General features: G+C 40.8%; 1 protein-coding gene across 7 annotated transcripts in view; it reads right to left on the reverse strand.

Moving 5' to 3' along the window:
- The window catches only part of AGAP1 (ArfGAP with GTPase domain, ankyrin repeat and PH domain 1), a 345,403-nt gene that overhangs the window by 133,418 nt on the left and 191,583 nt on the right, over positions 1-20,402 (reverse strand). For all 7 annotated transcript variants that reach the window (XM_032190230.1, XM_032190227.1, XM_032190225.1 and 4 more), the window contains one exon: positions 2,739-2,843. In XM_032190230.1, coding sequence (XP_032046121.1) covers positions 2,739-2,843 — 105 coding nt within the window. The remainder of the gene's footprint in view (positions 1-2,738; positions 2,844-20,402) is intronic.

Here is a 20,402-nt window from a genome sequence, read left to right on the forward strand (position 1 = left end):
ATACCTCCTCTGCAAGTATGATACTAATTTGATTTTCACTCCCCACCCCAAAATCTTTCATTTTGTAGGCAATCCTTTATTCAGCAAGGACAACAGTACTGATTTCTGTGACACTGATGCATTCACTATATTAAAAAACACCTTCTTCACGTCTGACATGCTGCTGAACACATCTGACAGCAGAGACGACCGATCCGCTTTTGGCCAGATCTCAAGCACCAGTTAATACAGTGCCCGCTAACAACCATCACGTATTTAAAAAGCTTCTTCCAAAGCAAGAAATCAACAAAATTGGATGTTCTGACCTAAACCACAAACCGGAAGGACCAAGCTACCTTCTGAATTGGGTTTCTTCCTGCCACCACTAGAGGCCAGCCCACCGCGCGCTTCACAGAATTGCAACTGCAAAGCATGGAGTAACCCAAATTACCTGCGGATTCGAAATAACCCAAGTCTAAGTGAAAAATGCATGTATGGTAATTGACGGATGTACAGCCGCCTGATGCATAAAGAGCGCTCTGCAGGGTATATTAACAACAGCTAACTGACAATAAATAGTTTATTGACAGTACCGAACTGCACTGCTCAAGTAGTGCAGCGGCTCTTGGAAGGCTAAAATCAATAGAAATAAAACATTAAGCCAGCATCATTTATAACATAAATCACATCACAGAAAGATTTTAACATGAATGAACATAAGCCTACATGTTCCTAGAAAGTGGATTTAGTGAAGGCGTCTCAAGAAGCCTGAGAACAAGTACTAGGCTTTGCCCAGTAGCTTCTTGGCAGCTAGGAGCCGAGCGTGGTCCCTCACCACGATCTACCAGAACACAGCCAAGGGAAAAGTAGTAAGTTACAAACCTCTCTCATCTATGAAAGGAGGTCTGAGCAAATGAAGTACATGGACGTGTACCTTTTCTTGGGAGTGGGGGGGCACGGTGGGGGATAGAGGGAAACAATTACAGGCTAGTAATTACTTCTTCTTTAAATGGATTCTCTCTAATCTCCAATGGATTTACCTCTAATCTCAAAGTAATTACCTCTAATCTCAATGGATTCTCACTCTGGGGAAGACTAAGCAGCTCCAGGGAAGCCGAGAGAGAAGTACTCTATTGTCTGCAAAGAGCGATGAAAAACTAACATATGTGCACAGAAACCGTCAGGAACAATAGAGCACTTGCACAGCGAGGACGGGACCGGGGCGCACACAGCGGCAGCCTGCCTCCTCTCCCTCGCTGACCCCGAATGGCCGTCGCAGCCCAAACCCACGGGGGCTGCCTCAAAGGCACGCGTGTCCGTGCTTCCCTTCTGCCAGCCACGCTGAGGCACAAGTTGGGTGTTTCAGGACTACCTCTCGGCAGAGTTCCCCCCACACTGGAGACTAAAAGAACGGCCAAAGTGGCCGGTTCCACAAAAGGGAAAAATGAAAAACTGGACAGTCACTTCCTCCAGACGGTACAGGTAAGAGGGACGAGATTTCTGATGGAAAGCAGCAGTTACTTGAAGCTAGTTGCCATGTAATTTTTAAGAAATACAGAAGTAATCATGAGAAATAATAGCACAGCATGATTATGGCAGGAAGCAAGACTATTAAGTCTCGTGACAAGCCAGAGAAAATGCCAATGTTCAGCAGACAGGAAGAGCAAGTTGGTGCAAGAACAGCATCAACGCGGCCATGCTCCTGAGACATCACCCGCTGAAAGCAGAAGCTTTCTGCCAGATCTACAGAGAGGTCTGTAAGACCCAGAGCACATCTACAGAAATACATCTATTTAAAACCTTTGTTTTTTTTCCCTTAATGAAAACTTTGCCCAGGAGCTCACAATGACAGCAATAGGCGTCAAATGGCCCTAAAACGTTACAACTGGTCACCCTCTAATTTCAGAATACGATGGTAAAGCTTAAAACCTGAGACAATCCTAAAGATATTGGTGAGGGTCATACTATGTTTTCCGTATTTCACTCTTGCTTGTACTACAGAGCAAGTGAAGGAGCTTGGAATTCGCTGGGAATTACAAAACCTTGACTCTCTATATAGGTTCTGTTCTTTGAATTGCTCTGACATGGCACAAGTTCTGACAACTCTCACCTTTACTCCTGCTGGCCTGTCTGGGACTGATGGGATGGGCCAGTTTTGAGTCTCAGACCTGTGCTCCTTCCACTCCCAAAACCAAACCCAGGGACTGTTACACATACTGAGAAGGACTGACAGGGTCCTTGGGCAGACAATGACAGACATCTTAACATAAATACATTTTACAGCACGTGTTTTAATAGAAATGTCATTTCCAAAACGCTGTTCAGAATTATTTTCTGATTAAACCATAGCCACTGCACACTGACAAATACCAGAAAACTTTCTCATTCCTTACTACATCTATGAAGTTGTACTGTGCTATAATTTTCCTTTTACAATGCCTTGGTTCTTTTTTAATGGACAGCAAGTCCATAAAAGCATCAGTACAAACTGAAGGCTTAAACTCTTTCAGCTGCCTCTTGAAATCCAAGGGTACCCCTACTCCAAGGTGTTCAGAGGAACCTGACTGCAGACACACTGTCTCACTGTGGAGCTATATTTCCAATTATGCCTTTTTGAAGGGAAGGAGAAGGGAATGAAGAGAGAGAGAAAGAAGCTCCCCCACCAACATGGGCTCACCAAAAACATTCCCAGATGAGCTTGCTAACACTACTTTATAAGGGCTTGGTGGTTGCTGAATGCAGAGAGCACGTGCACTTACATGTAAACTAGGGTGATAGGTCAGTACACCATTGTCGCACAACGTCACGTATTTCTTCTTCCATTCTTTATTCAATGACTTGCCACTTCGCTTTAGCAGCATACCCTGTTAGAGAACAGAAGAAAAAAGATTAAGCATTATTTTGCCAATGCACACCTATTTAAGGCACAGAAAAGGACTAAATATAATTTGAGATATGTTTTCTCCTACAAATTCCTCATTTTCATATTTTTCCCATAATACATTTTTCTCCATCATAAGCTTTAGTGCTAGCAATTTAGAAGCAAAAGCTCTAAGCACAGCTTTTATATAGCAAGTCATGTAAACAGAAAAGACTGTGTAATGTCAGCTTTGTCCAACAGGTAGAGAAAATCATTTTGCATTCAACTTCATTCCTCCGGAAAGCACATTTTAACATGTCACAGAGTAGGTTACCTCTGCACACACAGAGCTGATAAAGACAACACACTTGGCGTGCACTTCCTTGCACTCTGAAATAAATGATGAATCTCAGGGTGCGTGAGGGTCATACTATACGGCTCGTGCTCCTTTTAGCACGTACCTGTGGGTTCCTTTGTTGTTCAGTCTTGGCCTCCCACAAACAGGGAATGGTGCTCATTTATGTTTCCATTCCTGTTTTCAGTAAGGTGACACTACAATGGAAATTCTCCTAACTACTCATTCCAAACAAAAAGAGATGACACTAATGCCAGGCAAGAGCAGCAAAATGGTAACAGGCCAAGTACAGAGCTTTTCCAATAGCTTCTGGATAACTGGAGGAAAAAGGTACAGTCAATAAGGAAAGGAGGTGGGCGAGATGACTCACTTTTCCATAAATCATAGTCAATCTACACATCAGTGATGAATTTCAACAATCAATAATTGAGATTAAAAGTCATCATTGTGTTTAAATGGCCAAGGACTACTAGCACATACCAACCTGCTTTCTCAGCATAACAAGAGAAATTCACTTTGAAAAGCAGAATGTAACCTCTTGTACCACAGATTGATAGTAAATCAAACAATGCTTTAGCGTTGTTCTTCCCAAGGAAGTGTTCATTTCCAAAGCCAAGTCAGAAGGCAGTTCTCTGATGAATTCACACAGTAATCTGGTTACTGGAAGTCATAGCCTCTCCACCAGGACATTTCAGCACACACAATACTGCCACAGGTAGCAGTTTCACAGGTTAAGTTTGGAAAAAGCATTCATTTCTGTTAATTTCAATAAATCATCATCAGGAATCTAAACTAATACAAGTTTCGGTTTTCTTATCCCCATAAACAGTCTTCCCATTCTGATGGAATTTAAAGAAAAAAACGGAAAAAACATCACCAAGGAGGCAGAACATAAAGCGATGCACCATTAAGCATGGTGCTTCCAAATATTTCAAGATGTTTTTGTTAAAGCAGTCACGTTTTGTGAGCAAGTTGTGCTATCTGCCTTCCCATTAAACCTGCAGCTTATAAAATGGTCCATTTCCAGACCAAATCCCAAGACCAAAACGGACCAGGGGTAGGTCTATGCCACTGCACAACGAGAACTCTTTCAGAGCTATACGTATTTTTTCCTCCCTTGGTTCCCGATGGGAAAAGTTTCAGCTGAAGACCCTTGCCACAATCCACAGGAACTAACAACTCTCCTTCTGCAGCCACAGAGGTGATCCCTACGGAAAATCAAAGTTCACAACCGCCTGTTCCTGGACACACTCTTGGAATAAAACTTCAATAAGCAACCCTTCACAATTCAAAGCCGTCAGTGGACGGGACTGTAAATAAGAGCTCGTGTCGGAGGACTGAATTACAAACTAGTGCAAACCCCTAACTTTCTGACCATCTGGAGGTCACGTTTCTTTTTTTGTGCTGTTCTTTGCTACACTTAGGCGGCTCACCCTCAAACTTTTACAAAACAGAATGGGGCTTCTGAAAGGGCTTCTTACAAAAGCTTCTTGTGAGCGTGAGTTACACATCCCAATTACTGTCTTCTAGTGGTTAGAAACGTTGTTTTCTTCCATTAAAAATGAAAGCTTATTCCAGCCTTTGACTTGTATGTTTGTCTATAGTAGGTGATCTGTCACTTCACCTTTCCAATCTTTCATACCTCACCTATAGCACATTCGCTCACATGTAGGGGGACCCAATTTCAGTTATCACTATGCTATGTGGATCAAAAATTACTCTCCTAAAGCTGTTTCCCTGCACTGGTTCTGATGTGTTTGTTCTTCAGACCTTTTAATGGGAAGAAAGCCATAAGGATCACAACTGTGTTTTTTTTTCCTTGTCTTTTTTCTGAAGTCTTGAAGAAAGTAGAAATATATTTCACACCTTTTTACCCGTCCCTTTGCTATACAGAAAATATGCCACTATTACGTAATTTTCAGTTCTTGCCAATTATAAACTCAATAAATAGTAAAACTTCCAGGTTTAATGATTTTTACTACAGATGTTTTGTTAGTATCTAGGTGTGAATTATGGATCTAAATGAAGGAATTCAAAATGGGGCTTCACCTTGCTTTTCAAGTGCAATTCTGTGCTTTCATGTAAAAAATTACTCATTATCAAATATGTATCACTCACCTATTTGGCTCTAACTAACAAATCAGACTTCCCAATCCATTTTTTTAAGGCACTTCCTCCCACGCATAAAGAATAGATTTTTTGTTTTATGTGAGATTTAAAAATATCTTCCAGTATCTGTGGAGAAAGCTGCTCTGAATACAAGGAGCTAACAAAGTGTTATGAAGCAGAGAAGCACATAAGCCACACTTTTTTTTCCCCCCAAGGCCAGAGTTCGCCACTTTGTCTGTGATAATTATATAGAATGGTCTGGAGAAATGCTCTTAGTATCGGAGTTTAGATCTGCTATAAATGCACTTTAACATTAACTAAACTTAAAAAATAGATATATAAATAAATGGCCCAGATATGACAAGAAATGTTACTTAAAAAAAAAAAAAGAAAAGAAAAAGAAAGGCCTTCACTTTGGTCACATTACGCCTACCTTTAAGGCACATCAGATGCTCTGCCTGGGAAATGAGCCCTGAGGTGCCCATGAGGCAGCAGGCAGACAGCTCGCCATGCCTCAATGCAGCCCCAGCCATGCAGTAAGGGACTAAGTAAGCCAACCCCAAGATCAAAATGTTATTTTTATTTTTTTTAATAATCTCTGCCCCAAATTATTATTAATCGGATAACATTGTTTCTCCTAATTTGCATGAAGCCTTCCGTTACGTTCTTCCATCTGCAGTGAGCGCAGCTGACCTGCGCCTCGAGATTCAACACTACGGATGTAACGCCTCCGATTTGCTCATAAACAGAAGAATTTAACACTTTGAATTAATTTTTTACCACCTTCCCTCCAACACTGCAATTCTGCATCTAGCGGAGAACCACTTCTTCGAGCAGACAGCGCAGCTGTACTTTTAATGAGTTACAAGAAAAACGCTCAAGCAGAGTGCACAAACTTCTCTTCTCGCCTCTTGCCCAACCATCGGCGTCGCCGTACAAAGAAAACAGAGGAATGAATTGTCTGTATGTACAGCAATCTCTTTATTAGTAATGTGTATGCTACGTCTAGTCCCAGGAGGTCATTGCAAGCCAAAAGCAATGTTAAGTGTACAAGCTTTAAATAACTTACAAAGTTAATGTAATGAATGTAAGTGTTATCTGAAATCCATCACTCAGTGGCTTGCTGTAGCCTCAAGCTGTGATAAAACACCACTCATAAATTTATATTAAAACTCTGTTCAATAGCAATTATTTACCAACAAAGATTTATTGATTGCATTTGCTGTTAGAGACTGGGGCCCTAACTGAGTCAATCAGCTTATGTTGTTGAGCTTCAGGGCACCAGGAGAAGTTACAGACTGCCATCAGGCTCTGCAGCCCGATCATTATTGCGAGAGTACAAGCAGCTAATGAAAGGCCTCCAGCACGGGATCGATCGGGCTGACGGGAAGAGACCACTGGCCAAGGGACCACTGTGCATAATGCGCCCACTTCATCTGAATACGCGGCAATCAGCTCAACCTCGGCGCTCCAGACGCCCTCCCGTGAGCTACAAACCTTGCTTACAAATGAAGACGAATGGCGAAGCAATTACGGATTTGTTTTATGGAAATACTTCAGGTTTTAAGCAGCAAATTACCAGCATTTAAAAGAGCGACCTCCTGAAGTTGTTTACTATTGCATCAAAGCTGCCACTGCATGGCCTGCAGAATCAATACCGCGTGGGGAGCAGCATACCTTGCGTTCCCTGTTGTGCTCCATTTTTTGTACTTTCCAGTGTGTTTTAGATTTTCCAGGGGCCACAAGAAATGAAGAACGTTTCACAAACAGGGTAATAATACCAGCGATCCCAGTTTAACTGACTGCAGTGTTGTTTTTTTTGTTGTTGTTGTTGTTGTTGTTTTCCCACTGGCTCCAGCCATAGCATTTGACTTTATTTAGTTTTGTATTTATTTTAAAGATGATTTGGTACACCTGACTTTTGTTAGCATGTCAAGCTGAGATGGTAGGACCCTCTTTGAAGGCTGCAGAGCCAAGACTGCACCTTCATAAAAAGGAACAATACTTAGCTCTCTATTCTCTTTTGGAAACTTACACCACTGCCATGGCAGAGGTACGAGCATCATGCAAGCTTCTTTTTTTTCCTCCTTAATTTTAAGCCAACCCCATACTGTTACCCTGATGTTGTTTTGACAGAATGAAATATGCAATCTTGCACTTAATCATTAACAGCATAAATTCTTCATTTTCTATTCAATGCTATGAATTTTCTACAGCTCTGTCATTTGCATCCTGTTCATAAAAGGAAAAAAAAAACAACAACAACGCACTTGTCACAAACATCCTCACCCAAATAATTGCAATGGCAACCTTTCGTAGTCAGGATCTCAAACAACTGTTATCTATGAATCCTAATCAATAAAACGTGCTTCCTTGAAATTGCTTAACATCATAAGCAAATGCTGGCAAAGCCTCCCGGTTTGCAGGACTAGCCAAGACCACGTAGCCTGGCTAGTAGTATGGGGACTGCTCTAGCTTGTCCTAGCAAGCAAGATTATTTCTTGACTGATGATTTTTGCATCCAGAGTATTTTACTGCAACAGGTTCCTAGACTTACAGTCTATTCCTCCAGCACATAGCAGGCACCAGCTGAAACCACCTCACCTGCAAACAATACTTGCACACTACAGAAAGATTATGGTAGTTACTGCTCCCTCCAACAACTCATCTCAGCACAAATCCTTTAGGGAATAAACTGCTGAAAACGTCCCATGTATTTGGAATCTTTGTGTACAAAAGTCATTGTTTTCCCCTACGATTTCCCAAATTTAAGTCTTTTTATCCAGGATTTTAAGGGAATGGTGGTTGGTCTTTTGGATGACTAGCTATGAAATGTTTTACACTTTAAAATAGGATACCCATAGTCTTAGCACTAAAGGGCAGTGGGACCAATGGAACCACAGAGAAAATGCTATGTGAAAGTGCATTGTCTCTGAGCAGGAGACCTGAGATATTCTTAAACTTCGGTATCTAACAGTAAAATTAATAAACAAAATAACACAAAACCAAAAACGAAATACCCTGAATATTCTTATTGCAGTCAGGCACACAGAAAAAAACATGTGCCTTCCTTAAAACCTGCCACTACTACAGTATTACAATTTTATGGCAGATTCCATGATGCTTCCACAGGGAAGGAAATTATTCAAATTTATGTTATACACCAGCGTTATAATGAAATCAATTCAGAACACAGAATCCAATTCTCTTCTGCCATTCCCTAAACACAGGGATGTAACTCAGCAGAAGAGGTAATTATACCATAGTGGTTACCTGGTGCTGAGGCTGATCAGCTACTGCTCCACCTAGAGCCAAAGGAAAGACAGGATCTAAGATCTGACTTGGAGCAAAAACCTTGCTAAAACTTGAGGAACCTGCAGCATGGAAGTTTCCAAGCTCTTGGCACACAGGCTACTATAACAAAAATTAAAAACCCTTACTAAGAAAATCATTCTAATGCTTACAGGTGAGTCCTACAGTTCATTGTAGTACCAGCAGCGCAGGCTGCCACCCACAAGGAATGGCTGCTGCATTCCTCCAAGGAACCTCGTCACTAAAGACACAGTAAATCAGAAGAACAAGCTTAGTGCTTATGGTTACTGTGTTTTAATATCTAATGACTGGTCCAGCAATTCAACCTACAGATTGTGACCTTACCCACTAACTGGGTAATGCACAAGTTCTTCCAATATTGAGCAAATAATTTTAAGGTAGGTTTTCACAACTCCCCAGCTCGCAGCTGCAATTTTTTTTTGTTGCTGTTGTTTGTTTGTAGGCTACGTATTTCCAGCACGGCATGGACAAAGACTCCTCAGGATGCCCTGAGTACAAGAACCTACCAGTCTTTCTCACAAGCACTACGTGATGGAGAAGAGAGGACCACCCCGCAATTTGTGGACTAGAGACTTGGGAGCCATCAAGTGGCACATCCCACTCACCCACCTAACAAGGAGCTTTCTTATTCTAAGAGGCAAAAATATGACCATGGAAGAGCAGCCACCCTCGTGTCTGAAGAATTTGAATGGAAAGCTGAAGAACCAGCCCTGCTGCAGCATCCAGATGGAGCAACAGGCATGCTGATACGGCAAAGTAAAGGAACACCTGCCTGCACAATGGATAGACAATACGCCAGACTGCCAACAGGTGAGCCATAAGGAAACACGGCACTCATACTTACAGGTCAAAAACATTTAGTGAAGCAGGAGGCTTCTCAAGGACTCCTTCCATTGACAAATTTGTGAAAGGGTCACTCTTTTGGAAGCCCTAGTTTCTGATTATTTCCAAAATTCGACTTGATAAATTCAATAGCACATTTCATTCTCCGTAGTTATCTACATGTATTTTCTACAAAGCTGAACATTCAAGTGTATTACAAAATGCAGACAGTTACATATTTCAAGGACAGGCACATCTCTTTCTCCAGACTCAGTTTATCACTCTGAATGAAGGCAAACTACCTAACAAGTGACAACATTTTTCTGCCCTGTATACAGAGCTCCATTGCCTTCTGAGGTTTGTTCCATTTCCTCTGGACTGCTAAAAAAAAAAAAATCACAGCCCTTAATAATCTCAAGTAGTTGGTTTATTAACCCCTTGGCATTGGCAGTTGTGGTTTCCCTGACACCATCGTCAGTGCTGATGTGCAATGCGCTGCGATGCAAATCATTATCTTAGTGTCGGAGAAAGCAGACAGCTGATGCCAAGGGGTCTAAGTCAGGAGTACAGGAGCCAGCAGCGATCAGCTCCGTTTGAACTCCTACCTCTCGCCAGGGCTCAACATCAGGCGCTGCGCTCTAACTGCACTGGACACAAATGAAGTTAACATCTACACAAATCAGCTTGGCGAAGCACGGCTACCTAGGCTAAAATTAAAAGGAAAAAAAAAAAAAAAAAAAACAAGCTTGGGAAACTGATTCAGTACAAGCAAACACTGCAGCAAGGCACGGTTAATTTGGAAAAGGCTCTGAGAGCAGAAATGTTCGTGGCTGTATGGTCAGGAATGAAAAAGAAGCAACAAAACATTTTTTTTTTTTCCCCTGAAGAAACAAACCCAGCATCGGAGGGGAAGGAAATCAAAAAGGGATTCATTGTGCAGACATTGCAACTTCCAGGTAGCCGATAGGGCTCTCGTTATAGCAGCGCTTCGTTCCCTGAACCCTGAAATCCTCTTTACCATATTTTAGATAAAGTAGGGCTTTGTGGGGGGAGGGGGGTCCATGGGAGAAAGCCATGAAAAGCTTAAAAACCAATTTTAACTTTCTATCCTGATACTATTGTGTTTCCATAGAAACATCAGGAAGACCACTTAAGAGCAGCTTTTTTTTGTAGCCATGTTTGGCACCATACCCCTCCCCTGGACAACCTATTATTTCACAAATGGATGCTTTTTGCAGCTTGTTCTGTGCAGGCTCCGATGAAGGGGGGAAGAAAAAGAATACTGGATCTTTAACCAGTTCCCTTGTGGCACCCTCCCTTTTTTGTTGGTAATATTTCTGTCATTCTGCCAGGGTATATGGTACAAAGGGTTACACTTTAATTGAGCTGTCAGCATCTCCAACAATCCTATAAAACTCCGATTATGCACGGCAGGGTTAGTGACACACTTGTTATTGTGGATGCCCTATTTGCTAAACCCGAGCCCCCCCCTCACAGGTCACATAACCCACGCGACCTTCCTGTCATTAGCCGCGTCTATTCCTACCTCACTGCTGTGAAAATCACACAAGCGAAGGCTTCAAAGCCCTTGCCAGGACTGAATTCGACCAGGAGCTAATCACCCACAAATCCAGCTCAAATGGCAATAATTGGCTAAACTGCTCACCTCTCCAGAGCTCAGCAGTAATTTGGGATAATAAAGAAAAGAATTATTCAGCTAACTGCCCTGAAATGTATGCTTTGTGACCGACACACTTCACATTTTAATAATGATGGACACAAAATCCAATTTAATACAGCATCTACTGAATAACAAAACCAAGAACACCGTCAGGAGAAAAAAAAAAAAAAAGTGGAGGTTTTTTATTTTTATTTTAAACTGTATTCCATCTTTTTGTGCAGCAAGAACTCACACTTCATATTGTGAAATTTGGGGACCAAAAAGGTCATCATGAACAACCCCTAGAAACTCTGCACAACAATGCATTGTTTTGTTGTCGTTGTGGGGTGTTTGTTTTTAAGTCAAAAGGAGTGTCCTGCATTACAAAAAAATAATAATAATTTTGCTGGGCAGTTTTACCTCTGGCCCTTAATCCTTGTGGAGGTAAGATAAGAAAAATCTTTTTTCTTTGACAGTAGAAGGGTACCTTCTTCATCCTCCTTAGCAATATTTCCTGTTTTTCACCTTGTCCTCTGGTCACAGGATCCTTGCTACCAGTGACCGTCCTACATCTGCTCAATAGTGACACTCCTGGGGCTGGTTCACGATGTGACCATCACACCAGGACTCACTGTGATGGATTCAGGGTGCAAAGATACTCCACCACTCTTCCTTCCACCCACCCCATTTTTGTCCCCTCAAACCTCTCCCAAGACCAAGGACAAAATATATACATACATACATGTGTGTAAACATATGCTTACTCAGAGGAACAGGAATGAAGATGACAACTTCAGAGATGCAGCTAATACATGTTAGGCACCCAGCATCCTCTCACCATTACAGAAGACAAAAAGAACCCGCTGAGAAAACATTCCTTCAGCCCTTTAGCTGACTCACCTTACCCGCTATGGGAAATGGTTCATACTGAGTTAGCCTCTTCCAGAGGCAGCTGCTTCTGTGACAGAAAAGTTTGAAAAGGCACCCATCATTCCACAGAAGGATTTGAGGAGTGTTTTGCTCCACACCAGGCACATTCCCATGCTGGCCTCATAAGATGGTATGTATGGCTGGCTTATTTAGGGAAGGCGTGTCAATGTCCCTGCACGATAGCTGTCAGAAATGATCCAAAATCCAACAGGCAGCAGTTCTGCTTGCTGTGGAGATGGATCTCAAGTGCTATGTATGCCGCCAGAAATTACTGGAGAAACCCTTCATACTTCATTTGAGGTATGTATATACCTGCAGAGACTTGGAAGTTAATAAAAGGCAAGTCAAAGGAGCAGTCAGATGAGCAAACACACCAACAGGCCTGGGTAACAGGGTTACCCATTGGAATGGTCCAGTCAGACACAACGCAGTTGGGTTTAAACTCGATCCTACTTCCTAAAGTTCATAAAACCATGTTTAGTGTTCTGAAAAAAGCTGCAGAAAATGGGAAAATCCATTTAGTCATAACTATATTTCTTGTATAACCTGGATCATTTGAAGCATGACCTACAAGAGGGTTCACTTCAGACAGGATATTTTGATATAATTGTAACAGACACAAACTTTTTTTTTCCTTAGAATGGACTCTGGTCCAGCTTTTCATATTTTGTGAAAAGAAGAAAAAAATAAAGACTACCATACTCCATGTTGAGAGAGTGAGCTGCTTACACGGATACCATCATGCTGCTCCAAGAGGACGTGGGAAGAAGAGTGAAGGAAACATCTTGCAACAACTGAGATGTATGCACTATATACCATGAGGAACACAGACCATCCTGGACAAAATGAACTACCAGTTATAGCTGATGTTCATGTGAAAGTCTTGAAGCACTTGTGCTCTCAATCTCATCTTAAGCAACATTTAAATAGGACTAAGGATTTTGAACACAGTCTTCTCTTGTATTTGATTTTTCTCCCTAGCAGAATACCCTTTCAAAACAGTACAGATGGTACAGGTGCAGATACATTAGCTACTAGCAGCATCACAGCTATGTCTTTCAAAATAATCCTTTTTCAGAACAGTCACAATTATCTTTTTCTCTTTCAAGCAAATGACTTCTGATTGTGCTGACAAATCAATCTGCACTGTACCATCTGAAAACAAAATCATTTGATATTCAGCGTGATATTTCTGAAGAGGTGTAGGTATTCACCCCCAAATCTTGTAGCACTGGTTAAGGGCCATTACCTGCATTACACTGCTGGGTGCATTGGAAGAAGAAATGTATTTTACTGTGTGTAAGATTTCCCTCAAAACAAATGAACAACCCCACCCTAGGTGACTTTTGCAGATAAACAGATACATGAAGCCTCCAGAAGAGGGAAAACAAATTTATGCCTTTTGTCAAAGACCAACTCAATGTCTAGAGTTGAAGAAAAACTTGCCCAGTTGCCAGAAGCCCTAGAGATTACACACAGCAGCAAAGGAGCAGGTATGTCTCTTCAAAACAAACTTGTAATTAACATTTCTGAAGCCTCTTCACTTACCCAATCAGTTTATACCACACGGCTGCTCCATATCAAGGTACCTCTGCATCTACAGGTACTTGCTGAACACCAAGAAAAACCTATCCAAGGTCATTTCCAGTGCCTTAATGCAACAATCTAAAGACATCTTCCAAATACAGGTTTATTACAGTGTTCTTAAATCATTACTACAAAGGGGCTAAGCTACTTTTGTCCTTAACAGAAGTAATCCAGCAGAACTGCGATAGATAGGTGTTACAGAAATTACAGTAACAAAACTTGAAAGACTGCCGGTGTCGGTCATTCAAGGGAAGTTTTCTGAGAAATTATAAATCGATGCTTTTGACAAGTATATGATTAGGATTCCTCTAGCACATAGAGTAATACCTGAAACAGCCTGAAGTATATTTAATGTGCCTCAAAGTGGTAACTCTGAGAAAAAGAAAGTTATTTCACCTGGGCCCGATTTGCCTTATATACAACATACACTCCTCCTTTCCCCCATCTACCAAGTCTATTGTGTCAGAAAGTTAAAAAATATATTGTTTTAATGTTAAAACCACTCCAGATACAATACTTCCCATGCACTGTATATCATGCCTCATTTGCTTTAACAGATATTAAACTTCAGTCAACAATTACCTTCTGACACTTTGTTTTTTAAGCCAAAAAGATTCAGTTGATAAGCTAAAATGTGACTTAGATTTATTATATCGATACTAATTCAATGTTACCAGTTTGTTTTCTTTATGGAAAGCATCCATTCTTCAGAATGATAGGGTCACTTAATTTCAGCTGAATGGAAATTCACATTTGCGCCACATAGCACATATTGTAGTCAAAAAAATTGCTGTAAGTACATGTTTAAAATGCCATTTAAACCATTAATCATTTTTAAGTTACCATATAAAACCATTCCCCAAAATAAACATTGAGGTGAATATTTAAATGGTCTTTTGCATACAGTACCTGCTCTATTTATGCTGGTGAGAAAACAGTGCACCAGAAGGCAAATGCACCTGAAGCCACTTGCCATGTTTCTAAATGAGCCCATCAGCTCTCTGCCTGCGTTACCTGCAGTGTTTTGGGGCTACTGCTTCCACCCTGAGCATGGGAGGCAACACCTCTCTTCCTGCATTGAATGCAGGACATTCTTACTGGCAGCAAGGGAAAATAGGTGATGACAGAAGACCTCCATCCTGCGCTCACAGAAGGATGTTTCAGCACACTTTGGGCTTCCATCACATGGATATTGTCTGCCTGCAAACCCAGCTCTTATTTTGCATTTCTCAAGGTGTTTCTGTGTAGCAGAAGCCTCAAGAATCAGGAAGCCAATGATACAACTTTGTTCCACTGACTCATACCCAAAGGACGTTAGAAAAGGCACGTTGTATGAAACTAGGTAGAGCATCCTTGTGCATGCGCTCACTGTACAAAGGAGTATGATTAGCAGAAGATATTCTTGCCTACTGTTTTAACAAAGGTGGCAGTGACTAAATTGTTTTGGAAATTTCTATTCTCTTGAGTGAGCTGGCATGCAAGAAGGCTGAATCACACAGGAGGCAATGTGTGATACTCCTTCAAGAGCATCCTGTTAGTAAAAGCACAAGGTCTGCTGGAGACATTTCTGGTACCCTCAGGTTTTTCACATGAAGCCTTAAAGTTGACAAGAACTCTTATTCTGTGTTACAGATTGCATATGAGGAACTGCTTTGTCATATCTCAGGTATTTAATGCAATGGTCACTCAGCACTTCAATACTCTACAATACTCAGCAGTGGCAGGAGGTACAAGGCTGTTAGCATGTGCTATACACTGCTAAGAATGAGGATTTATGTCTAAAGGACTCAACCCTGGACTTTCTGAAGCAGAAAACCAAAAGATATTGCCAGAAACAATATTCACTCAAAAAAAAAAAAAAATGGGGATGCACACAGCATCGTTTTCCTGTAAGACCAGTCTTCAAACACATGTTGATCACTCTATTTTAAGCATGTATGCATCATCATTAATATTTTAGTTTAACAGGCAACTGAGAAATTGAAGAAAGCCAAACAACTGAATTGCTCTCCTTCAGAGGTTATTACTGTTTTATGAAAGAGTTTCTAAAAATCAGCTAGCTTGCAGGTGATAGAGAAGAACACTATGTTCACAAAAGGTCGCTTATGGATTTCTGTGTGCAGTTACTGGACAATACACCAGGTATGTTATAACACGTTGGAGATGATATCCCTTAAAAAAATGTAATTTATTGTTTAGTTAAGTAATCGGCCACAGACAAGATGGACTAATTTTAGCCACCTTTTCCAACTTCCCATAGATAAAGAATGTGTTTGTAAAGAAAAAAAAAAGTATAAATAAAAATGCAAGGTATCCAGAGTGCAGCTAATGGGATTTGACGCTGGCTTTAATTTTAATGAAGAAAGTTGCCAGTAGCAACAAAACTGTCAGCAGCAGCCAAGCACCATTAATAAAGACCCAGACAACATTAGTGGCACGGCAACAGTACAAAAGGTTCCCCCCGGTTCATGCTGTGCTAAATTGGCTGCCCAATTTTTCTTAAGTGTCCATACTATTTAGAAGACAATTTATTAATTTTTGTCATCCATTGTCAGTTGACAGGCCATCATTTTGCATCCCGAATTTTAGATGAAAACTAATTGAAAAGACTGGCAGTATTTATGAGGGGTATTATTTGTCAATTATGGCTGCTGATGATACTTGGTACTACCAACTTCAGTACCCTGTGCTCGGGTGTGTCAGTTGGACTTTGCCCCCCTAGTTCCGATGTTAGTCCTACAAAAATGACAAAAAGGAGAGATCAAAATGTAGAAAACTCGTTAAGGAAGATTTAGAAAACTCGTTAAGGAAGAGGGATCCATCGATCCCCTCAATGTATCCTCTGAAGCCACCAGTGGGGTAGAAAGCACCAATGTCGCCCAGGAAACCACGGCTTTCTCTCAAAAATACCTTCCAAGGATAAAATTGTCTCTTTGTTTCTTACAAAGGGAACATATTTGTAAATATGGCATAATTTAAATTACCTTTGCAAGTCTATCTGGCCTGCCTGATGCAAGGGCAGAAGGTCTTCATAAACTGCTTCTTTGAAAGTCTGAACGCCTCAAAGGCACTGAGAAAAATTCGTAACTGCAAAGTGGCAAATCTTAGGTCCAGGCATTGCAACTTCTGCCTTATTACCTCAAGGTTGTTATTAAAAAATAAATAAATTAAAGAAAACTTTCAGCATTTGAAAACTTTCAGCACTTCCTCCAGCAACCTCTGGGAGAACACCTAGTGAAATGGTACTGTAATTTGGGTGTTTAAGAAGGAAAACAACAGCATACAGTAAGGACCTCAGGGAGTATTCTAAAGGTTTAGATAACAATTGTACTCCAGAAGAGCAGAAACCTGAGTGCTACATGTGACACAGTATATATCCTTCAGTACAGCAGGACTGCACACACTGTGGAACTCTCACTGTGACATTAGCTCTTATCAGTATCAGTACTGGCTCAATTTCTGAGAGATGTTTGCTTGCTTTGGTGACCGTTTTGCCCAGTCTTGCAGAAACATTGTCCTGTCCTCCAAACACTGTACCTGGATGTAGCACAGAAAACTTAAAACAACGATAGACTTATCAACAATTAGCGAAGAAAAACAAAACAAAACAGGAAAATACTAGCTTTGAAAACAGCAAAGCCAAAAACCAGTTGCACCATCCATCCTGAGGCCTTATTTTCTCTGCTTTCAATGCAGTTTTTCTTTCAAATCCCCACTGTATTTTGAAGCTTCATTGAAGCGTATCACAATAGTCCTGCGCAGTAACAACAAATGACACATGGATGCACAGAAGACGTAAGGATCCTAGATGCACGTGGGACCAAACCTTGTCTAAGTGCAGCTTCAATTTTGCAGTGAGGGTGTTAGCTAGGCGCCACATCATCAGGACGAGATGACTTAAGGTATGGGTAGCATGAAAAGTTTCAACTGGTGCTTCTCACCGCTCCTGCAAAATAAATGAAGTTCCCATTCCCTTGACACCAGAAACAAGAATTTGATTCATTTGGCCAAAGGCCATGGTTTATGGCCGAGTCAACAGGAGTAAGCTATTTCTCAGTTGCAGTCCTCTGCTTTAAACACATCATCCCTGGGATCTTCCTGTAGACAATACAATTTTCTGAAGTTTAAAAGGCTACATGCACAGCTTTTATTATGTTTTCTTCCATAGTTCTCTAGCATAAACGAGAGAATCTCAGTATTGATTTAAAGCACGGACCTTCTTTAACACATCCTGTAACACACTCCACTTGTTTGTGAAGTTTTGAACAATGTTTGAAGATGAGAGCTAGAACCTCAAACATTTCTTGAGGAACAAAAGCACGTCATTTTCCTTTGCCAGCAGCTAAGAAGCTTCAAATTGAGTTGCTCTACTATACATAGTTTTCTCTGATAGCATAGCAAAAGGGATATTAGAAAAGAAAACATTGGATGGACCTTTGAGCAACCTGATCTAGTGACAGATATCCCTGCCCAAGGCTGGGGGTTTGGACTGGATGACCTTTAAAGGTCCCCCCGACCCCAAACCATCCTACAATTGTGTTCTATTCAAAACAAAACTTCCAACAATAAATGGCATGTTAATATAGTATTATTAGTTATATATATTTTTAGTTTGTTATATGCATTTATACAATACAATTTTGATAACAGAAAATTTGAGTGAAAAAAAACAAACAAGATTATTCTTTCAAAAAAAAAACCAAAAAAACAAAAACATAAGCACTAGCTCAACCCATACTGAATCACTGCTGTTAATCCACACCTGTTTTCCAGAAGACACTGTCTGTCAGCTTTGCTTTAAAAATATTGTTCAGGGATATTTTCAAACATCTTATATTTCAGACTCAAATTTAAAGCTAAAGGCATCCTCCTGCCCATCCCCATTCTGCTTCCTAGAATTAAGCGTTAAAAAAAAATAAAACAGTTATCCTTTTGCATGAGATAACTTAATACGAAGTTGATACTCATTTGAAGTACAAATTCTCAACCTGGAAAAAAAACTTCGGTACAGGTCTTATACAGATGATCATTATGTTTTCTTTTTCTACTGTATTCACACTCAGCCTTTCTCAAATATAAGACTATTAACTGCCTCTTCTGAGGATGGGAAGGCTCTTTGTGCCCTTCAATTCACTTCCAACTGCTAGATCCAAACCCACCCATTCTGGCCTATCACTAGGAGCTGCATGGAGGAAAATCCATGCATGCTGTAAGAAGTTCCCCTGGCCATATTAAAAGAAGGCAGAAAGATCATTCATCACCAACATTAAGATTAGTGGATGTCAGTTTTTTGGACTCATGTATAAAAGACTTTGGGGTTTGTGCTTATTTGGGCATCTACATTTCCCTTGCACCTCTGCATTAGTGGAGAGTGACAGCAGGCTGTCTCCACGCAGCCCATCTGAATGGCAGCAGTATTCCACCAGAGACGAGCAGAACCTCTCATGCAGCAGGACTCTACATGCTGGATCACTTGTTTGTATTCTTCTTTGAAATGCTCTTCCAGTAATCTTTTCTTCTGATTTTAACTGACGTGACTACAGATCTATTCACTGGAGTACAAACGTATGTCACTACCATTCCAGAACTGCCAATGTCATCACTGTTTAAAACCTGACTTTGCACATTAGATTATCTGAGTACCACCTAGATTTACACAATCAGAACCATGTGTGTTGGAAAGATCCCTGCAGGCCATCCAGTCCAGACCTCTGCTCAGCACCTCATCCAGCTGAGTCCCAAGCATCTCCAAGGACGGGATATAGTTGAACATCATCATGGTGGAAAATAACGTTTCTATGAATCTAGTTGGAATTTCCCCTGCCAAAACATCATTCACAGAATTGTTTCCTTTCCATTCAGTCAGTTATCAGCAGTGAGATATGTGAAATTTTGCTTTCCCTTACTTGGATTAAGTACACGTTTTGCATAAGTGAAGAGCCTGACAAACCACAAGCATTACAGTACAGCAGCTGCAGAGCCGTAAGACTCGCTATGGCAACTGCTAAGCTATTATTCTGCAATGGAACAGGTTTGTTCTGACATCAGTAATATCTTTTATGTACTTACACTGTCATCTTCAATGGAGGTTAACTAATATATTACTGATTTAACTTTCAGAAAGATCCTAGAGGGGTATACATATGCCCAGGGAAACTTGTGGTGCTCAAGTCCACAAAGAATTGGAGTCAAACTAAAAACACACATTGCCACTGAAATGAGAAGGAAAAAGGAAAGCTTTACCAGTCTACTTGAAAATTAAGGTGACCACAGGTGAAGAATGCTTTATACAGTTTCAAAAAAGATCCAACCCTATCTTACATCAAGAGACTTAGCTACATTTCTAGTGCTCCCACTCAGATTAAGAAGAAATGTGCTCATTCGAAACCTGAAATCAATATTATAAGACAGAGGAGTCTTCATCTCTAATTCAAAAACTCCAGATGAAGAGTAAACCCACAGACTTGTTTCAGAAAATTTTTCTTCTCCAGCAGGTAAACCCGTCTAAAAAAAAAAAAAAACAGCTCAATGCCACAACCTACTGTAAACACAGCAAGAAAGCTCCTTTTCTCCAATACATCCGTAAAAGTACAGCGCTTTGAGGATGAATTCAACGTCCGAATCCCCTTAATCTAGCTCAACAGGAAGAGAGGCTAGACACCTCTCACAATCTTGATGCTCTTCAGATACGTATCTAAGGTTTGTGCCCCTACTGCAGGCGAACCAGCTCAACCCCCAGCATAAGGGAGATAAGGCCACCAAAAGAA

Source organism: Aythya fuligula, chromosome 6 (genome assembly GCF_009819795.1).
Source record: "Aythya fuligula isolate bAytFul2 chromosome 6, bAytFul2.pri, whole genome shotgun sequence".
Lineage (NCBI taxonomy): Eukaryota > Metazoa > Chordata > Aves > Anseriformes > Anatidae > Aythya > Aythya fuligula.